The sequence below is a fragment of the Somniosus microcephalus genome, chromosome 7 (genome assembly GCF_052327205.1).
Source record: "Somniosus microcephalus isolate GS21.2 chromosome 7, FLI_Smic_1.0, whole genome shotgun sequence".
Lineage (NCBI taxonomy): Eukaryota > Metazoa > Chordata > Chondrichthyes > Squaliformes > Somniosidae > Somniosus > Somniosus microcephalus.
This window is the reverse complement of record NC_140993.1, coordinates 155,766,625-155,789,548: the sequence shown is the minus strand read 5'-3', so window position 1 is coordinate 155,789,548 and position 22,924 is coordinate 155,766,625. Positions and strand designations below refer to the sequence as shown.

Sequence of the window (22,924 nt, the reverse complement as noted above, 5' to 3'; positions counted from 1 at the left end):
TGGTCATCGACTACAGCCAGACAATAAATCGCTACACCCTGCTGGACGCCTACCCACTCCCCCGCATAGCTGATATGGTCAACCAGATCGCGCAGTACCGCGTCTTCTCGACCATTGACCTGAAATCAGCGTACCACCAGCTCCCTATCCGCCCTGAGGACCGCCAGTATACTGCCTTTGAGGCAAACGGCCGCCTCTATCACTTCCTTAGGGTTCCCTTTGGCGTCACCAACGGGGTCTCCGTCTTCCAAAGGGAGATGGACCGGATGGTAGATCAAAATGCGTTGCAGGCCACTTTCCCATATCTGGACAATGTGACCATCTGCGGCCGTGACTTGCAGGACCATGACGCAAACCTCGAAAAATTTCTCCGCACCGCCCAACTCCTGAACCTGACATATAACAAGGAGAAGTGCATATTCCGCACAAACCGCCTCGCCATCCTTGGCTGTGTTGTGGAACACGGAGTCATCGGCCCCGACCCCGACCGGATGCGTCCCCTTATGGAACTCCCACTGCCCCACTGCCTCAAGGCCCTGAAGAGGTGCCTAGGGTTTTTCTCCTGTTATGCCCAGTGGGTCCCCTACTATGCAGACAAGGCCCATCCGCTGATCAAGTCCACCTCTTTTCCCTTGACGGCAGAGGCCCGCTTAGCCTTCCACCGTATCAAGGAAGACATTGCCAAAGCCACCATGCACGCAGTGGACGAATCCATCCCCTTCCAGGTGGAAAGCGACGCGTCCGACTTTGCCCTGGCCGCTACCCTCAATCAGGCGGGGAGACCCGTGGCCTTCTTTTCACGAACCCTCCAAGGCCCGGAGACCAGACACTCCGCTGTTGAGAAGGAGGCCCAGGCGATTGTGGAGGCTGTGCGTCATTGGAGGCACTACCTGGCCGGAAAACGATTTACCCTGCTCACTGACCAACGTTCAGTTGCTTTCATGTTTAACAACAAGCAGAGGGGCAAAATCAAAAATGACAAGATCTTGAGGTGGAGAATCGAACTTTCCACCTACAATTACGAGATCTTGTACCGGCCCGGGAAGCTCAATGAACCCCCGGATGCGCTATCGTGTGGCACCTGCGCCAGCGCGCAGATCGATAGACTGCGGGCCCTCCACAATGACCTCTGCCACCCGGGGGTCACCAGGTTCTTCCACTTCATCAAGGCCCGCAACCTGCCTTACTCTATTGAGGAGGTCAGGACCATGACCAGGAACTGCCAAGTCTGCGCTGAGTGCAAACCGCACTTTTATAGACCAGACAGGGCCCACCTGATAAAAGCCACTCGCCCCTTCGAGCGCCTGAGCGTTGATTTTAAAGGGCCTCTCCCCTCCTCCGACCGCAATGTGTACTTCTTCAATATTATTGATGAGTACTCCCGTTTCCCGTTCGCCATCCCCTGCCCGGACATGACCAGTGCCATGGTCATTAAATGTCTGAACGACCTCTTCACCCTGTTCGGTTTCCCCAGCTATATCCATAGCGACCGGGGCTCATCGTTTATGAGCGACGAACTCCGTCAGTACCTGCTAACTAGGGGTATTGCCACAAGCAGGACCACCAGTTACAACCCCCAGGGGAACGGACAGGTGGAAAGAGAAAATGCGACAGTTTGGAAGGCCGCCCTGCTAGCCTTAAAGTCTAGGGGCCTTCCAACCTCCCGCTGGCAGGATGTGCTCCCCGATGCGCTCCACTCTATTCGGTCACTGCTCTGCACTGCCACTAACGCCACCCCTCATGAGAAAATGTTTGTCTTCCCAAGGAAGTCCACATCGGGGACATCGCTACCGCCATGGCTGACGTCCCCAGGGCCGGTCCTACTGAGAAGGCACGTGAGGACCCATAAAACGGACCCCCTGGTCGAGAGGGTCGACCTCCTCCACGCCAACCCCCAGTATGCTTACATTGCATACCCGGACGGGCGGGAGGACACAGTCTCCATAAGAGACCTTGCACCCTCGGGGGCCGCAGTAACCCACTACTCACTACCACCACCCCCCACGATCCGATATCCAGCCCCAGCAGACGGCAGGCCTGGGCCCAGCGACCCGCTCGACATCTACGAGGACGACACGCCTGTGCCACAGCCTACGCGGGACTCGACGCCGGAAGCTCCACTACCCCTGCCGTCGCCACGCCAATCACAGCGGCAGACAAGACCTCCGGAGAGACTCCAATACACTAACTTTTAATACACTTCACCCCGCCGGACTCAATTTTAAACAAGGGGTGAATGTGGTAAACCACTGTTTGTATTCCACTGTGTACATGCCTGGACATGCCTCGGCTGACTCCTCCCACAAGTCCTAGTATAAAGGTGGCTGCTCCCCAGCCCCTTTGTATTCTGGACCGGTCGACCACTCGAGGCAGACCTTCATTCTTTTGTTAATAAAAGCCTTTAGTTACTCTCTTAACTCTCAGGCCTAGAAATTGAGTTGGCGCCGCGCCAGGGCTTTAGCGCCGGAAATTTAGCGCCGGCGCTAAGTCCCCCTGCGCGCGCCAAAAATTCAGTAGCGCCGCGCCCAGACGGCTGCCGGCGCTACTGGCGGGCGTGAGCGCCTCCCAATGGGCGCTGACTGCCACATTGCGGCGCTAATCCGGCGCTGCGGGACCCGATGCGGTGCGGCAGGCTGGGGAAGTGCAGGCCTCCTCCTTCAGTTAAGGAGGAGCTGCCTGCACCCGCCCGCTGTCCGTTCAAATATTGAAAAAAATGAGCCCGGCACCTCGGACAAGTGCCGGGCTTGCAGGCCAGACGCATCTGTTCCGCGGGGGGGGGCGGTGGAGGAGTCCGGGGAGGGAGGTGCGGGCAGGCGGCCGGCGGGAAAGCAGCCGGCCGCCGCGCGACCTTAATGCGCCGGCGCTAACTCGGGGAAGACTCGGTTGAAAAAATCTTAGTTGCGGCTGCCACGGGCGAGGCGGCCGCAACTCAATTTCGGCGCTGGGGCCCGTCACCACGGCAACCGGGACGCTGCGCACACCGATGACGTCATCGGTGCCGGCGCAGCGCAACCGGTCTACCGCCGATTCTAGGGCCCCAGGGAATTTCTAAACTGGCCGTAACTCCAGCGCTAGACCCTCTAGCGCCTCAAATGCGGCGCTAAGGCTACTCAATTTCTAGGCCTCAGTCTTTTATGAGTAATTGATAGCGCATCAGGGGTATACAAGGAAGTGGTTGGAGGTGCCCTTGTCAGTGAGCAAGACCATGGGACCATGGGATTGGAGAGAACACAGGAGATGGCAAGCTATAGGTTAAATAAAGATAGGATGCTTCATTGAGGAATCACATTAATTATTCAAGGTACTGTGTCATGTAATGGTGGCATAGCAAGCAAGAAAATATTTTGCTGCTAATACAACTGGTCTGTGATTTAATATAAGGAACTAGTATTAAAGAAATATAAAAGTTATTGGTTCCCCCAAATGGCTCAGTGCGTAACTGCATTGCCTAGTGTGGTACTGAACCACGCCAAACAAGAAGTCCCCAGGTTTGATTGCTGGACTCTGCCGAGTTAGTTGGTCTCAGCTGGGACTGCACTAATGGCACTTTGGTTTACTTGAATGGCTGTAAATTAGGGGGAAAATATCAGCCATGGTTCTGGCTCCTGTGATTCCTGTTGGGAAATGCTCATGCATGAGAATGATACCATATTCAGCTGTGTCGTTCTTCCTAGTCAACAGCCTGCCATCACTCACTATTTAGGCTTGCACTGGACGACTAGGCTCTCAGGTAAGGTACCAGTGGGCCAATGATGCCCATGAAATAATAGCCCAACATGAGTCATTGCCTTCAGGAGAGGACGAGAGAAACCCAGAAAAAAAATAAAAGCTCTTAGAGTAGTGAATAATCCCAACACCGGAACGGATAGGCCCAAGGCCCACCAGATATTGGGCCTCATTTACATTAGACTAGCGAGCTGTGGGAGCCTGCCCGGTGCCGACTGCATTCTGGGCAAACCAATTTGGTAAAGGATGCATCAAATAGGCATTAGGTCCCTGATTTGCAAATGCAAAAGGCTTAACACCTGTATGGGCCCTGGATGCCTCTTTTGATGCCTATACCAATACCAATATACCAGATGCCGCATTTCCACCATGAAATGAGCGTGCACACGCTGCCTGGCATATTGGACACTTGTTTTAGAGTCATAGGCCTAGAAATTCAGTTGGGCGCGCCAGCCGTTAGCGCCTTAGGAGGAGTAGATCTCGAGCACTAGGCGCTTAGCACCCGGGCGCAGCGTGATCTGCGCCTCGCCCCAACTTCAGTAGACATTTAGCGCCGGCGCAAAGTCTTAGCGCGCGCCCTGCTGCGCGCGCAGATCATGACGTCATTTCGTCGTACAACGCCCTTTGTGTGCCCGGAACAGGAACTTCACTTGCGCCGCCCCATTGTGCGCCGGGCGGCCCTAACGACTCTGAAGTGGAACGGTACACAGCCGAGGCGGGCCGCGGGGAGCGCAAATTAAAGGGCACTCCTGCAGTAGAAAAGGCAGCTGTTTTGCAACACTTTGTGAGAGACAAAGATGGATGATGGAGGAGGAGGAGGAGGAGGAGGTAGTGGTGTGCCGGTGCCACATAACAAACTGATGGAGAGAAGCCCACCCCAACAACACAAATACAGCAGTCTCGGCCTTTCAAAAAAACAAATCCACCCTCCCCCTTTAAGAGCTCACCGGAGCCAGAGTGTCTGCCGTCAATCAGCAGCTCACCGCACCTGCCCTGCGCCCACCTTCCGGTGTTAGCGCCCGGGCCGCCGGCTTAGCGCCTAAAGAGAGCCGTGCATCGCCAGTTTTAGCGCTCGAGCAAACTCTTAGGGCGAAGCTAATGAATATCGGGGAAGTGGCCTCGAATTTGCGCCGGGCGCAAACTTTAGCGGCCGCCCGACTTTACCGCCCCAAAAGTGGCTATAATGAATTTCTAGGCCATAGAGTCATCGAGTTATACAGCACAGAAAGAGGCCCTTCGGCCCATCGCGTCCGTGCCGGCCATCAAGCCCTGTCTAATCTAATCCCATTTTCCAGCATTTGGTCCGTAGCCTTGTATGCTATGGCATTTCAAGTGCTCATCCAAATGCTTCTTGAATGTTGTGAGGGTTCCTGCCTCTACCACCCTTTCAGGCAGTGAGTTCCAGATTCCAACCACCCTCTGGGTGAAAAAGTTTTTCCTCAAATCCCCTCTAAACCTCCTGCCCCTTACCTTGAATCTATGCCCCCTTGTTATTGACCCCTCTACTAAGGGGAAAAGTTCCTTTCTATCCACCCTATCTATGCCCCTCATAATTTTGTATACCTCAATCAGGTCCCCACTCAGCCTTCTCTGCTCCAAGGAAAACAACCCCAGCCTGTCCAGTCTTTCTTCATAGCTGAAGCGCTCCAGCCCAGGTAACATCCTGGTAAATCTCCTCTGCACCCTCTCCAAAGCAATCACATCCTTCCTATAGTGTGGCGACCAGAACTGCACACAGTACTCCAGCTGTGGCCTTACCAGCATTTTGTACAGCTCCATCATAACCTCCCTGCTCTTATATTCTATGCCTCGGCTAATGAAGGCAAGTATCCCATATGCCTTTTTAACCACCTTATCCACCTGTTCTGCTGCCTTCAGGGATCTATGTACATGCACACCAAGGTCCCTCTGATCCTCTGTCTTTCCTAGGGTCTAATTGTGGTGTATGTGCCTTTAAGAACCCCAGGTGTGCTGTAATACCGGTAATTGCCACTCGGGCTATATAAGCCTGTATATTGTGTATATCCGTTAGAAACCCCCCAGACTTTGCTTAGTAAATACCTATGAACCAACTCCTGTCTTCAGTGTCTTTATCAACACACGGACACTACAGTGGCGACGAAGTGGAAACGGACTTACCTGCAATTCGGCAGCACCTCAAGGACATCGATTACTCGGGCGTCCAGAAGACTCAAGGAAGTGGGAGAAGCTGTGGTTTCACCAGCTGGCCAAGCTGGTGGCAGGTACTGCGCTAATCCTTCCTGGGTGTCAGGCTGGGGCTCCAGCGGCTGGCTCTACAGCTGAGACAGGCAGCGAAATCGGAGGCAAGCAATAACGAACTGGGAGGGAGCACTCGGGAGACGGCCGGCGCGGCAAGCAGGTCAGCGTTCAGACCTCCGGCGGGAACAAGTCTCCAACAGTAAATAAATTTTTTTTTAAAAAGAGAACGGAAACCGCAGTAAACAGCGTTGTTATCGGCAGCAGCGGCGGGAAAGCGCGGGAAGCGCCATATCTTTGCTACAGAAAAGAAAAAAAAGCGCGGGAAGCGCCATATCTTTTCTGAAATGCCTAAATCTGGTAATATTGATGCTTTTGATAGCGAAATAGAGGATTGGACCACATACGTGAAAAGAGTCGAGGTATATTGCACTGCAAATGGAATAGAAGATGAAAAAAAAGCTTCAGTACTTCTGAACTTAATGGGCGCAAAGACATACGGGCTGTTACAAAATTTAATCACTCCAGCCAAACCAAAGGACAAGAATTTTAAAGAAATTGTTGATACCCTGCAGGAGCACTTAAACCCAACACCGCTGCTGATAGCGGAACGATTCAAGTTCTTCAAGAGAAATCAACACAAGAATGAAAGTAACGCTGATTACCTAACCGAATTAAGAAAGCTATCAAAGTACTGCCAATTCGGGGCAGGACTAGCAGATTATCTTCGAGACAAATTCGTTTGCGGTCTCTTAAGTGAAGGAACACGAAAAAGACTGCTTTCTGAAAAAGATTTAACATTGGACAAAGCTTTCAGTATGGCTGTATCATACGAAGCAGCAGCAAAAGGAGCTGCAGAGATACAACAAAAGACACAGGACTTCGGCACCCATGAAATGACACAGGGTTTCGAAAGATGTTATCGCTGCGGCAGATCCACCCATAACCAGAGGGACTTCTGGTTCAAGGACAAAGCATGCAGGCAATGCGGAAAGATTGGACACATTGCACGGGTATGCCGATCTGGACAAAATAAATCCACTGACAGAAAAAAAAAAATCAATAAAGAAAAGTACAGGAAGGTACAAATGATGACGGACAGTAGCTCCGAAGACCAGAAGAGCGATAGCGACTTCGAAAACAAGAGACTAAGCTGTCTCAAATTACATAATGTACTTGCCAAAGATGATTACCAAACCATTTGGGTTACCCTCACAATAGCAGGGTCCCCAGTTAAAATGGAGCTAGATACAGGATCAGCTCTAACCGTAATAAATCGACGGGATTACGAGAGGCTATTTTCGCATATACCTCTAAAAGACACATCCATTATTTTAAAAACATATACGGGGCAGAAAGTATACCCCAAAGGAAAAATAAGGGTGCCTGTTGTATACAACGGCAAAGAAATACAAAAGTTGTATTTATACATTCTACAAGATGGTGGTCCACCGTTGTTGGGACGTGAATGGATCAGGAAGATATGTTTAAACTGGCACTCCATTCAGGCACTGACGGTGACCAGTAAGGAAAAAAACAATGATGACATCATACCTGAACGATTAAAAGACATCTTGGCCAACGCCAAAGAAGTGTTTCAAGAGAAACTAGGAACCTTGAAAGGCATCACCGCCTCAATAAAAGTGGAAGATGCAGCAATTCCCAAATTTTTTAAGGCAAGACTGGTGCCATACGCAATACGTCCAGCAGTCGAGGCAGAGCTGGAGAATTTGGAAAAAGCAGGCGTATTATCCAAAATAGATTGGAGCGAATGGGCAACACCCATCGTTCCAGTCATGAAAAAAGCATTGAATAAAGATAAATCTGAAGAACAGAGAAAAATTCGCATCTGTGGTGACTTCAAGGTGACTGTAAACCCGGTCTTTCACACAGTACAGTATGCTCTTCCGAGGATAGAAGATATTTTCGCCTCACTATCTGGAGGGAAACGTTTCACCAAAATTGACTTGGCACAGGCATATCTACAGATGGAGGTTGAGGAGGCCTCTAAAAAGTATCTCACGATAAACACACACAAAGGCCTGTACCAGTACAATCGACTGGTTTTTGAAGTAGCATCAGCTCCAGCTATCTGGCAAAGAGCTATGGAGCAAGTCCTGCAAGGGATTCCGGGGACTCAATGCTACCTAGACGACATCCTTATAACCGGAGAAAATGACAACGAGCACCTTGCCAATTTGGAGCAGGTGCTCACCAGGCTGAAAGAACGGGGCCTACGAGCGAATCGCCCCAAGTGCGAATTTTTCCAAAATCAGCTATCATATTGTGGCCACATAATTAATAATGAAGGGTTGCATAAGTCACCTGAAAAAATTGAAGTGGTTATAAAAGCCCCAGCACCTGAAAATGTTTCACAATTAAGGTCGTTCCTGGGATTAATAAATTACGATCATAAATTTTTACCGAACTTATCAACTCTTCTACACCCTCTTAATGAACTTCCACAAACAGGAGTGATTTGGAAATGGAACGAAGACTGTAAACGTGCCTTCCATAAATGCAAAGACTTAATCACATCCGAAGAAGTTTTGGCTCATTACAACCCATCACTGCCAATCAGACTGTCATGCGATGCATCCCCTTACGGCATAGGAGCAGTATTATCCCATAAATTCCCTGATGGCTCAGAACGGCCGATAGCTTTTGCGTCACGCTCATTAAACTCAGCTGAGCGTAACTATGCCCAAATCGACAGGGAAGCACTCAGCCTGGTATGGGGAGTGAAGAAATTCAACCATTACCTACACGGACAAAAATTTACCTTGTTGACTGACCATCAACCCCTCATCTCCATATTCAACCCAAAAAAGGTGCTCCCATTATGACAGCGCAAAGGCTACAGAGGTGGTCCCTTTTTCTAGGGGCACACCAATACAGCATAGAATACAAAGGGTCAAAACAGCATGGGAATGCTGACGGTTTATCGCGCCTACCGTTGCCAACGGTAGAAGAGGCACCTACAGTAGACCCAGTAGAGATGTTCCACTCTACCATAGTGGAATGTCTACCAGTAACAAATTCTGCCATTGAAAGGGAGACGAGAAATGACCCGACTCTCTCACAGGTCTACGATTTAACAGTGAAGGGATGGCCAGCACATGGCGAACCACTGTTGCCAGCATTCTCGCAAAGAAGAGAACAGCTGTCAGTGTGCCGAGGAACCTTGATGTGTGGATCCAGAGTGGTGATTCCACCCAAACTCCAGGATAAAGTGCTAAAGGAGCTTCACGAGGGGCATCTGGGTGGAGTGAAAATGAAGAACCTAGCTAGGGCGTTTGTATGGTGGCCAGGTATCGATGGAGACATCGAAGAAATGACCAAGAGCTGCCTAGGATGCCAGAAGGTCCAAAACGCTCCACCACAAGCCCCTCTACATCCATGGGAGTGGCCCTCATCTCCCTGGCAAAGGGTGCACATCGACTTTGCTGGTCCATTTATGGACTCAATGTTCTTAATCGCGGTTGATGCACACTCCAAGTGGCCGGAGGTAATAAAGATGTCCTCCACCACCACGGAAAAAACCATCACAGTATTAAGGACCATATTTGCCAGGAATGGGCTGCCGGAACAGATATGTTCTGATAATGGACCGCAATTTGTGTCCGAAGAATTCAGAAAGTTCTTAAAAAACAATGGGGTTAAGCACTACACGTCCGCCCCATACCATCCCGCCACCAATGGATTGGCTGAAAGGTTTGTCCAGACCTTCAAGAAGGCCATAAAGGCCATGGGTAATGAAGACATAAAACTTCAGCACAAGGTGGATAACTTCTTATTTGCATACAGGAATGCAACACATATGGTTACCAACCAAACTCCCGCCATGATGTTCTTCAATAGAAACCTAAGATGCCGGCTGGATTTGGTCAAGCCCAACATCAGAAGGGACGTGGAGAACCGGCAGTTTCAAGGCATGAATGAAAGGCTAACTAGGGCCTTCCAGATAGGTCAACAGGTTTTGGCCCGGGACTACCGTACCGAGAAATGGCAGCCTGGAACTATCTGCACACGACTAGGACCACTGATGTATACCGTGGACATCGGAGAAAGCATAATAAGGCGCCATGCTGACCAAATCATAAAGTCATCCGAAAAGGGACAACCTACACCACAACTCTATACATCTAACGATGAAGTAGAGATACCCATATCCACCTCCGATCCGGTGATACTGGAACCCGATGAACCCGACACTGGCATTCAAGCCGAATCAGCCTTGCCAGAAGAACCTACTACACCACCAGAAACTACTACACCCCCGAGGCGTTATCCGGACCGAGTCAGGAAGCTTCCTGAGAGACTAACTTATAATTAATTAACTACAGCAATGTATATTATTTTGTTTATAACATGTAATTAATAATTACTTAAAATATGATGTACTGGTTAGCTAAAAGGGGAGGAATTGTGGTGTATGTGCCTTTAAGAACCCCAGGTGTGCTGTAATACTGGTAATTGCCACTCGTGCTATATAAGCCTGTATATTGTGTATATCCGTTAGAACCCCCCCCAGACTTTGCTTAGTAAATACCTATGAACCAACTCCTGTCTTCAGTGTCTTTATCAACACACGGACACTACACTTACCATTCATTGTGTATTCCCTTGCCTTGTTAGTCCGTCCAAAATGCATCACCTCACACTTTTCAGGGTTAAATTACATTTGCCACTGTTCCGCCCATCTGACCAACCCATCTATATCGTCCTGTAGCCTGAGGCTTCCCGCCTCACTATTTACCACCCCACCAATTTTTGTGTCATCTGCGAACTTACTGATCATACCTTTTACATTCACATCCAAATCATTAATGTAGACCACAAACAGCAAGGGACCCAGCACCGATCCCTGCGGTACCCCACTGGACACAGGCTTCCAGTCACAAAAACAACCTTCCACCATCACCCTCTGCCACTAAGCCAGTTTTGGATCCAATGTGCCAAGGCACCCTGGATCCCATGGGCTCTTACCTTCCTGACCAGTCTCCTATGTGGGACTTTATCAAAAGCCTTACTGAAATCCATGTAAACCACATCCACTGCACTACCCTCATCCACACACCTAGTCACCCCCTCGAAAAATTCAATCAAATTGGTCAGACATGATCTTCCCTTGACAAAGCCATGCTGGCTATCCCTAATTAATCCCTGCCTCTCCAAGTGGAGACCAATTCTGTCCCTCAGAATTTTTTCCAATAATTTCCCTACCACTGATGTTAGGCTCACTGGCCTGTAATTCCCTGGTTTATCCCTACTACCCTTCTTGAATAATGGTACTACGTTAGCTGTTCTCCAGTCCTCTGGCACATCCCCTGTGGCCAGAGAGGTTCTGAAAATTTGTGTCAGAGCCCCTGCAATCTCCTCCTTTGCCTCACATAGTAGCCTGGGATACATCTCATCCGGGCCTGGGGATTTATCCACTTTCAAGCCTGCTAAAACCGCTAGTACCTCCTCCCTCTCGATGCTAATATGTTCAAGTATATCACAGTCCCCCTGCCCGATTTCTATGTCCACATCGTCCTTCTCCATAGTGAACACAGATGCAAAAAATTCATTAAAACCCCACCTACATCCTCTGGCTCTACACACAGTTTGCCACTTTGGTCCCTAATGGGCCCTACTCTTTCCCTAGTTATCCTCTTGCCCTTAATATACTTATAAAACACCTTAGGATTTTCCTTTATTTTGCTCGCCAGTGTTATTTCATGGCCCCTCCTCGCTCTCCTAATTTCTTTTTTAAGTATCCCCCTGCACTTCTTGTAACTGTAAAATTTCCAGGCCATTATACCCAAAGACATTAGCCCAGGACATGCGGTCCTGATGACGCCATTGAAACTGACTGCAACTTCAGGATTTAGCGCATGGGCAGCCTAACACAGAAATCCTGAAGTTGTGGTCTGTCATTCACTGCTCCTCCACAGGCTGCACTGTGGACACAACCACACCCTCCCCCCCCCACCCCGCCCCCGCCAGAGCCGACAATTAGTGAAATCACTGATCCGACGAGAACTTCCCCTTTATATTCCCGAAAAAATATTGCTGTTAGAAACCCCATAAAAAGTTAGGCCCATTCAAATAAGGTTTAACTGGGTTTTTAACGGCGATCTGAGTAATACCTACTGATAAACAACCATTCCTGCCCTGAAAAACTAATTTTATATTAGTGGAATGTCAAATTTCTCCATTAAGTTAAAAATGATTAGATTTTATAAGTAATAAAAATAATATATTTTTTAAAGTTTGTTCATATTTCAGCTTCTACCTTAACCCAATGTGTATGTCCCAATCTTTATTTCACTCTCTGTAAATGTTTTAAAAAGTGATTATTAGTAATTTCTATTTCCTGGTTCCCTGTGAGAATTCTGTATTGTGATTGGCTGCTTAGACAGCTTGTTGCCATCGCAGCAGCTCGCACTATGGGATTCCCACTAAACTACATTGATTTCAACTCCACATCGGAAAAGTCAAACTTCTCACCATAGAGATCGCAAGATCTTTGTGGGACGCTTACTTCGGGGCCAGTGACGATCTTTTTTTATTATTCGTTCACAGGATGTGGGCGTCACTGGCAAGGCCAGCATTTATTGCCTATCCCCAACTGCCCTTGAGAGGGTGGTGCTGAGCCACCTTCTTAAACCACTGCATGTGATGAAGGTACTCCCACAGTGCTGTTATACTTCTTTGTAGCAGTTTGGTACAACTGAGTGGGCTTACTAGGCCTTACAGAGGGAACTGAATTTAAATTCCTCAGCTGCCATGATGGGATTTGAACTCACATCACCGGATCATTAGTCCAGGCCACTGGTTTACTAGTCCAGTAACATAATCCACTATGCTACCGTACCCTTTACTTCGCTGCTGACCGCAAATTATGGGACATTAATTCTAAACTGGACTTTGTAGCATTCATGCCATTGCCAATAGCCTTGGTTGATGTGAGTATTTGAAATATTCCACAGACCAAGCCATTCTGTTTTGCTTTCTTTCAGATGGTTCCCATCAGGTTTTGCTGAATTTTATTGACACTACTGTAACTCGAATAATCCTTTAGAATGAACCTCCTTTGTATGTTGTCAAGTTAATTTATTTGTACTGCCCTTCCCAGGTCCCCGTCTGTGCTAGCGCACGCTAAATGAGCTCCAACCAGTGTGCAGTATGCTAATTGCTTCACTTCAATTGTTGCCTGGTAAATGTTTCTTTGTATAAATCTCAAAGCTCCATTAACTTTACAGCTAATGCCACCAATATTAATTTTCTATGCCAACCCCAGTGATCTTTCAACACCTAAATCTGGGTGGTATATAAAGGCCTCCATATTACCACTCTATTGAATATTCATGGTGAAAGGCTTCTGGTCCCTTTTGTATCTTGAATTCTTTCCACATTAAAATTCAACACCTCATGTTCAAATAAAATGTGCATCACCCTTCTTTAACGAAAGCTATCAAGCATGTTCTTTTGAATAAAAAATCATTTTTCCATCATTTTATTCCCAATTTAAAAGGGAAAAATAATCTATTGATTTCCCTCCTCATAATCCTAAATATCATAAAGGGTGATATCTGTTTCCTGGTATATCTCAACTCCACTGAGCTCCTGTACCTTCAGTGTGGAAGAGACAATTTCGATCGAGGAGGGCATGCGATTCTCCCACCCACGCTCCTTCCGACTGCTGTCTGGGGCCTTCCGGGACTACCCCGGCAATCCTGCCATACATGCTGCTAATAGATCTAGTGGTACCTACAGGTTCTGTTCTGGGCTACAAGTGGGCTCCACCAGGAAAGAATTGAATAGCGTTGTTTAATTCAAGGTCTGCCAGCATGGGAGCTAAAGTTCTAATTATGAGTGCCTGCTGCACTTGGCTACTCTGCTTGATCCGTAGGTGCACTCCCCTGTTGTGCTGCTACAGGTGTGGGCAGCTCCCCCACCCCAATATATTAATGACCCACCCTTGGGATTTGAGACTGGGTCATAGAGAGGCCAAAGTGAGAGTCAGAATTTCAACACTGCTGCACTTCCAACTGTAAAATGGCACTGCCAGAATTTCTACCCTTGTGACTCTTTTATTAGCTCCATGAGGAGTTAGATAAAAGACCTTCTTCTGCAAATAATTAACTGCATTATATCACTGTTAGATTATTCACCTGTTCAGTATATTTTTAACAAATTTGCTTGGTACCTTAAACTAAAAACAAGGTCTGGTGTGATGTTCTACTGATTTTGTAGACTGAAGTGAGATCTTATGGAGGTATAAGATAGTTCAGTACCTAAACAGCAATTACCAAGCAAGGTTTGCGGTTCATTTTTCCGGGTACGTTACCAAAAGCTTACCTTGATCAAAAGGCAAAGATAGACACTTCTGAAGGCATGGGGAGTTTCGGATTCACCCACGAGATCACTCTAAAATGATCTAGGGTAAGAAGATTTAATAAGACCCAAGAATATAGCAGTAGCCTAGAACAAGACACTTTGTGGAGTTCTGCTTGGGATACCAACAATGCGGTGGGACAATGCCCAGGATCAAATATTGGAAGTAGTGTTTTGGATGAGTTGGAGTTCATGAAAGGCAACAAGCATTGAGTGAGAATCACAAGTAAATGAGAAAGAATCTTCCTTCGTAATAATTATATTTATGAAATAACTAAGTAAGTTATATGTTCCCTTTTTCCTAAGCACAGCATATTTTAATCAAACATAATAGAAGTGCATAAATTATTAATCTTTAGATCTCTAAATATAAAAAATGCCCTCCATTTCAGATGAGAAGAATGAGACTCTAAAATGGACAAAATAAAGAAGCATGAGGATAAAAACTTATATGTAGATAGGGATTAGTCATAGTGAATTTGCTGGTTATGTAACACTTCAATTGAGTGAGAGCATCAATCGTTCCTCATCTGATAGATCCTAATTTTCCCCTTGAAGCCCACATGTTGGAATAGTTTCAAAACGTCATCATATGTTGTCCATTCTATTTTCTTTATTTAATTAAATGATCAGTGCACTCAATACACTTAAAAATATTGGCAAAAAATGGTGAAAGAACGGCGGCCGACTTAATGTCACCACTGTGAACTTCGACTCTGGTGCTGAGTTCAGTGCAGGGTCATAACCACGTCAGGGAAACCCAGCATACAAGCAGACTGACTGAGGCGCTGTCAGCAATTCTTAAAGGGATACACACATCTTTCAGGTAAGTTTGCAATTAAATTTTTGGACTTTTTAAAAATGTTATTGAAGTAGTGGCTTACTGCAATAGATGTTAAAAGTTTTTTAAGTGTATAGGGAGTGCTGCTGGGCACTTGCAAGGCCTCGAATAGGAAAGGAAGGCCTCTGAGAAGACAGAAAATGCTGCAAATACTCAACAGGTCAGGCAACATCCGTGGAGCGAGAAACAGAGTTCATGTCTCAGGTCAAGAAGCTGCCTGACCAGCTGAGTATTTCCAGCATTTTATGCTGGCATTTCTGATTTACAGCATCCGCTCGCAGAGGGAAGAGGAAGACGCAGAAGAAGAAGCAGAAGGATTGATACATCCCAGGCAGCCCCTTTCTGGCCGGGATATCAGGGATGGAATCAACCGCCTGCGGTCCCAGTGACCACCACCCCAATTCCCCTTTCAACATTAGTCCCACACCTTACCTTCTCTCTGTTACTGACCATCACAGTGTCCTCTTGGCCACAATGCTGAAATAAAAGCCACCACAAAGCAAACTTTCCAATCCAACTTTATACATCTGTCCATCCAACGTGACAAGAAATCAACTCATCGCCCTTATGCATTCTCTTAGTGACTGTCTTCTGTGTGCCTTTGCCAATCCTACTGATGTCAAACAGTGCTACCCCAGTAGCTGTAGCTGGTGGAAGGCTGCTGACTTCCAGTGGGGGACACTGCAGATGGTCTTGCTGGTTGACCTTGAGGAGCTGGTGTCTGGGAGTATGGGAGTGTGAAATCAATCTTCTTCTGCTTCTACACTCTCCTCTCCCTCTTCTTCCTCTCCCTCTTCTTGGTCGCCCACTGGATGGTCAGGCTGCATTTCTTAGGTGTGTGAAATGAGGAAGGCGCAAGGATGCAGTTGTGGTGAGGGGAAAGCAGGAAAACAAGAGGTGCATTCCAGAAGGAGGATAACGTATGAGGATATCAGCATCTTGTATCCTTTCAGCCCCGCTGCAGGCCAAGGGCTCAGCCATGCCCCTGCCAAGATTGGCCAGCACCGTCTCCTCCAAGAGGGTGAGGTGAGGCTAGGAATGGGAGATCTGCCTTGTGATTGGTGCAGATTGTTGGTAAGTGAGTGATTGTTGGTGGGAGGTGGGGGGGGGGGGGCGGTAGTCGTGCATTGAGCAGTGTGTGAGGCTAGTGGTGCAGTGAGTAGGAGATCGTTTTTGATGGTGCATTCACTAACCTTGACCAGTGGTCTGAGGTCATGAAGCTTCTTTGGGCACTGGAGCCAAGTGGTGGGGGTGACACTGCTGGCAGTGATGGCCTCTGTGATGTGGTCCCACATCTTTCTTTCTGGAGGGCCTCCTGGCCCCTGTGGGTAGAGGGCTTCTCCTATAGTGTTGACCCTCTGCCCAAAGCTGAAGTGTTGCGTGCGAGATCCTGGCTTGCTGAAACATTTGCATTAGTGCTGAAGCACTTTTCCCATTTTTTGAGGTTCGGAAGGGAATTCAGCTTTAAGTGCTGAAGAATCCTATTTGGGACTTCTTTTTAATGGTAATTGTTTTATTGAAAGGCAGTAATGGCTGAAAACTGCATTTTTTCACTTGATTTTATGTTTATTAGTTTTGAATGCATTGCCCCTTTAATTGCCCACAATTCCTTGCGAATGCCACAACATCGCTTCCAGAGGCTGTAAGAAGCAGCAACGCCGACTGTGGACGGGAACTTCGGGTCAGAGGCCTCCATTAATGCCACCGGGGGGGGCGATGCATGGTAAGTTAGTGCTGTGCTACACATCGCCAGCCCTCAGCGCAAATTTTTGCCCGGTAGCGCTGTGGTCATTTTCAGCGGCCGTTAACTCCAGTTGCCAGTGACACCGGCAATTCTCTTGGCGTACACAACTTTTTCCCCCATTATTTGTATTTAGTACAAAAAGTAATGTTATATATTGAAATCATTAAGAGCAAAAGTTCTCTACGAGCAGAATACTGATGGTATTACAAACCTGTTCTGTAGCCTGTGTTGTTCAAATACACAGCGAATGTGCGTGGTTCATGCATCACCTGCCAGGAAGGGGAGGAGCAGTTCTCGTTGTTTGTATAAGTATTGTGGTTGTGGACATATTTTCCTGTTAGCATGGAAGATCGGGAAGGACAGCACATTGGAGTCGTCACAAAGGCATTGGTGAAGTGAGCACCGCCTTGCTCCATGAGCCTTCTGGTTTTATTCATCACCTGCAGTGAACCTAAAAAGTGTAACAGTCAGTAAAACAGTAATGGAAAGACCCAGTCCTTACAAATCGCTTAGTATCACTCTTTAGTTGATTACAGTGGCTGTTTGTTTGTAATGAATATAAATATTCAGAAGAAAGAGAAAAAGAAAGACTTGCATTTATATAGTGCCTTTCATGACCTCAGGGCATTCCAAAGTGCTATACAACCAATTAAGTACTTTTGAAGTGTACTCACTGTTGTTTGGTAGGAAACGCGGCAGGACCACTCAAACAGAAGAGAAGCTGGTGGAACTGTCCTGGGACCGCTCGAGCAGAAGATTAACACAGAGCAAGGTCCCAAGCAGCAATGTGATAATGACCAGATAATCTGTTTTAGTGATGTTGGTTCAGGGATAAATATTGGCCTGGACATCGGGGAGAACTCCCCAGCAAATTCCGTGCAAGCAGTTAATGCCAAGACACCATTCTGACCCCAAATCACCCTATGAAGCAGCTACAAATATTATGGGTTATTTAATATAAACCGCACTTTCTATAAAACATTTTTTACTCAATACAGGTTTGTGTTTTACACATAATTGTTCTCTTGTTGGAGAAGATCTCCTCCCAATACTTTTACGATTTCGCTAGAAATAGCGAACATAGGAAAGCTTCCCTGTTAAGATTCCGCTAACACAAAGTAACCCCTTTGAATTTAAATTCATTGTAAAACATGAGCCTGCAATCTTGGCCTATTCGTTGTGTGTGGCATTTCTTTATGAATAACAAACAGTCCCTTTGGGAATCTTTAACATAATAAGAAAGAATGATGTGAAAAGTAAACCAAATCTTTTCAGAGTCACCCATAGTTCTGTGTAAGTCTGAAAGACATTCAGACTTCAGCAGCAACTTCAGACTGTTTTACCATCTGCATAGGCAGACAGTCCAAACTAATCGCAAATGCAATTTATTCATTTTTTCCCAGGCTACTCAAACCTTTTGCAGGCTTTTATTTCTGACTATAGGCCCGTTTACACTGCGAAGAGTCTACCAGCATGAAAGCTCTATTAACACTACAGAAAACGCTTTCTTGTATAAACGTCTTTGGAATTGCTAATGCTGGTATAAACACAAATAGGAAGTATGTTTGCTTGGAGCAGTCAGAAGGTGGCTTTGAGGCATTACAAAGAATTCCTTGCAGTAAGACTGTTTTGCCTGTCCCACAAATCCAAACTTTAAATACAATGGCTCAGAATGGTGCACCTTTACCTCCAGCAATGATACCTAACATGGTTGCTGATGATTGTACATACACAGGATGATCCCAGGACAGAACACTTCAACAATTCAATGTAGCTAAGTTGAGGTACGCAGCACAAATATGGCAGGAGTTAAACTGCATGGGATTCCAGTTATGATTTGTTAACAAATTAGGGACAGAATTCTGGTTTGGATCCAGTTTGCAACTGTAAATATAGTCCCTTTAGAATAAATAAGGTATATTTTGATGGCTTAAATGTGGAATTCTGCCAGTACATATTCTGATAGCATGAACCTGGAAATTTGAAATCAATGAAACAGAGGTAATGAAAAACATGATTGAGAACATTTAAGAGATGTTAATACCTGTAATGCTCATGTAACGAACATACAGGCTGTAACACAAAGCAACAGGTTATGCATCAAAAATCTATTGGAATTATTTGAGGAAGTAACTAAATAAGTTGACACAGGGAATCCAGAAAATATTGGGCCGTATATTCCGATCCCTATGGGGGTGTACCCTTAGGGACATCAGAATTGCCACTTTCAGGTATGCCAAGCGCTTGTGTTGAAAACCGGCATTTCCGATCTGTCAAGAATGCTCTTGACAGATCGGATGCCTGCCCTGAAGAAGGGTCTCTGCAGGCGGAGAGTTCCGCTTTCTGCAGAACCTCCGCCCGCAGAAAACCCTTAGAAATCTTACACCTGGTGAAAGCAGGTGTATGGCCTGCTTTTACCAGCATAAGAATTGAAAAAAGTTTTTTTTTTAATTTCACTTATTTATCATTTTAAAATACTTTTAAAAAATGTAAGTTTATTTTTAGCCCCATAAAAAAATGAATTATTTTTTCAAAAAATTAAATTTTTGTTTAAAATATTTAATTTATTGTAATTTCAACTCATTTTAAAAATGTGATTAAAATTTTTTTTTAAAAATGTTTTAGTGTTATTGGGGTGATCTCCATTCATATATTTGACAGGTCCATCTGTCAAGTGTATGAAGGGAGATTCCCTTCTCCTATTGGCTCCCCATGGCCCACGTGATCCCAGGGACGCTTGCGAACCGTCTGCGCCTCTGGGATACGTGGGCCCTGCACATTTTGAGTTGGAGAGGCCCAGGAGCGGAAGTGTCTGAACCTCGGGAGCCCTCAGATAAGTACGTGGATTTTTTCCATATCGGAGGCCTCCACACGCAGGAAGCCTCCGATCGGAAAATACGGCCCAATATCTACTCGGATTTTTAGACGGTATTTGAGAAAAGTTCCATATGTAAGGCTTTTAATGAAGATTTCAATTACTGGAATTAATGGGAACTTAGCTAGTTGGATTGAAAACTCACTTAGCAATAGAAAACAGATAATAAATAGAAAAATTGCCTTTTGGAGGTCGGTGGATAGTGGGGTTTCAGAAGGGTACATCTGAGTTCCTTGCAATTTCATATTATATATGATATGGAAGAAAGTACTTCTTATAATATTAGAAAATTTGCTGCTGATGACAAGCATAACAGAAGTCTTTAGCATTCAAAGGGATTTAGGCCAACCATATTGATGCGTTAAGAAATAAAATTTTAATGTGGCTCAATGCAAGATTATGCATATTAGAAGGGAAAATATCAAATCAATATAATGAATGGATGTCCAGTTGCAAAGGTAGAAAAGGAAAACAATTTGGTTATGATTACTAAACTGAAAATGTCTAGTGAATGTGAAGGTCATACCAACAAAACCAATCAAATATTAGGATTAATCTCAAAGACATCTAATTATTTATTGAAACAAGATATTCCAACCTTGAAGGAAGAATTGCTCCAGATTATCTGTGTAATGGTATTGTAAAAACATTCCTTTTGAATGCATCTACAGTGTTGCTATACGTAGTGACCAGAGCAATTATCTCCCCCTCCCCACCCCCTCCCTCCTTTGTAGATTATTGGTGAGGCCATTTTGGAATACTAGGTTTAGTTTTGGGAACCTGACTGTCAAAAGACCACTGATGTATTGGAGAAGGCTCAGAGAACAGAGGAGTGCAAATAACAATTCTGGAGCTTAGGGCTTCAAGTTATGAAGAAAAATTCACATAACTTAACTTGTTTTCCATCTGTTCATAGATTATCACCAGTAGGGAGTTACTCCCAGGCTTCAACTGGCAGTGACAATGACCCACTTCGAAGTTTTCACATTTAACTGTTATTGCTACTGTAGATGAGGATGAGTTAGACACTAGTCTTGGGCTCTGTCATTGGCTCAGTTAATAAAGGCAATGTGTAATTGAGTTATTCTGACCAGAAGGTCCTAGCTTCCAGTCTGTGTTAAATTAGTCAACATAACTGAATCACAATAGGGATGCTACAATTGGTCTCAATGCCGATGGGCTAGGAAGAGAAAAGTCATCTATGGTTCCCAATCCTGGTCACTATCCAGTGACCATTGCTGGAACTAGTATATGTGTGAAGATCAGATAAGGGCAGGATACTCCCTGTAGATGTATAGCCTACGAACACCCAGGCCGCGATTTCACCTTCCGAGTCGGGTCCGGTGCGGCCAGGGTCGGTGGCAGGGTGCAACCCCGCTGCTGGCTCCAGCCCGCTCTGTGAAAAGAATTTTACGCTGATTGGACTTGTTAAGCCCGCCCAGCGTATTTCCCGGCCAATTGAAGGAAGCGGGTCTGATGACGTCACTTGATGACGCGTCATCAGCCGTTTTCCTTAAAGGGACCACGCGCAAATTGTTTTTGACAGTTCTGCTGTCAGTGTTCTGCAGCATTGAGGTGCTGCAAGCACTGAAAATCACTGCACAGAGGTGCATGGCTGGACCCAGGTTCTCCCATGACTCCCTCCATGTGCTTGGGCGGAAGAGACCTCCCCAGGAGACCAACACAGCCTGGTTGCACATTGCAGAGGAGGGAACAAGCAGGGATGTCGTCAGGAGGACCAGGCTGCAGTGGCGCAAATCTTTCAATGGTCTCAGTAGATCACGAAACATTACTGCAAAGCCACACTCAACCTCATCCTGCTGTGCGACCTATCACATCCCCATCACTCTGCCTTCCCTAACCTACTCCTGCACATCCTTACTCACACCAACTTACCTTGCACCTCCACCCATCCCATTCTATCTACATTATCACTTCCCCATCTCACTAGCCACCCTTCACACTCACCCTCATCCTAGTCCAATCATACCAACTAACAGCACACAAGGGTGGGCACTTGGGTGGTTTAGCCAATGTTCATGTGAAGTTTCTGTTAATGTGTTGTCAAACATTGAAATCTTTATTTTCAACACTTTGCGTTCTTGGACAGATTTGTGTGCACCTTTGGAAGTGGCTTAATGAGTTGCAGTGAATGGTGAGACATAACAGTACCCCCCGCAATGATGATGAGCATGAAAGGAATGGCTTGGGCATTGTAGGGATACTTTATGGTGTTGGTGTGGGGTGGTGCCAACCTGGCGCATCATGTGGCAGCCAGGGTGTACAGCGTCAAGTGAAATAAATTTGGCTATGGTGAGTCCATTCCTGGCCTGCCGGGCAGCACTGTGGTTGGGTGATGATGCCCTCTATCCTGTGCAGCATAAGCTGATTGCGGAGAAGGTTGGTGTTGTTGTTGGTGCTGCTGGTGTTCCTGGTGCTGCTGGTGTTGGAGCTGATTGTGGTGGGATTCTGAGGACCAAGGTGAGATTTTTTCAAGGGCACAGATGCTGATGGAATAGATGGCAGGTGAGGTTGCGATGACAGAAGCGATCTGTCAATGGTGAGAGAGGTTGTTCCAATGAGGTGACACTGGATAGAGAGTTGACTCAAAACACTGGCAAGCTGCATAAAGCTCAATCTGTCTTCCAAATGCAGTAAGCAACAGCTTCTAACCTTGGAAAGTGAACAGCTGTGAGATGGGAGCTTTTATAGACCATTTGCAGCTGTCAAATAAAGAAATCATCCCATGCTGACACAACACCCGACCTCCTTACCTGACATGATCCCCGAGCAGTGGGGAAGCCTTTGGCGAACTCTAAAAATCTAAAGGTAAGCTTAAAATACTACTTAATTGCCTCTTAACGATCTCTCTAATGATGTCAATTGCCTCCCCTGCCGCTTGGTGTCGGGTTTGTTCAGCGATGCCAGACCCAACATCTGGGAGACTAGTGTGGAGGTGGGTTGACAGCGGGTTCCTTACCTGCTGTCAAAAAATTTTCCAGCCAACCCGCCTCCAAACGCGCCCCCTGACCCCCCGAAAAATTCCTGCCTCACTGTCTCGTCTTCCACAGGGAGAAAGTGGAAGGGGAGAAAGCTAATGTAATTCTTTCCATCACCGTAAAGTGATGAGGCCTTG

At 46.5% G+C, this 22,924-nt stretch overlaps 1 protein-coding gene across 5 annotated transcripts in view; it reads right to left on the bottom strand.

Moving 5' to 3' along the window:
- The window catches only part of sulf1 (sulfatase 1), a 601,332-nt gene that overhangs the window by 196,772 nt on the left and 381,636 nt on the right, over positions 1 to 22,924 (bottom strand). For all 5 annotated transcript variants that reach the window (XM_085993124.1, XM_085993127.1, XM_085993123.1 and 2 more), the window contains one exon: positions 17,125 to 17,364. In XM_085993124.1, coding sequence (XP_085849250.1) covers positions 17,125 to 17,364 — 240 coding nt within the window. The remainder of the gene's footprint in view (positions 1 to 17,124; positions 17,365 to 22,924) is intronic.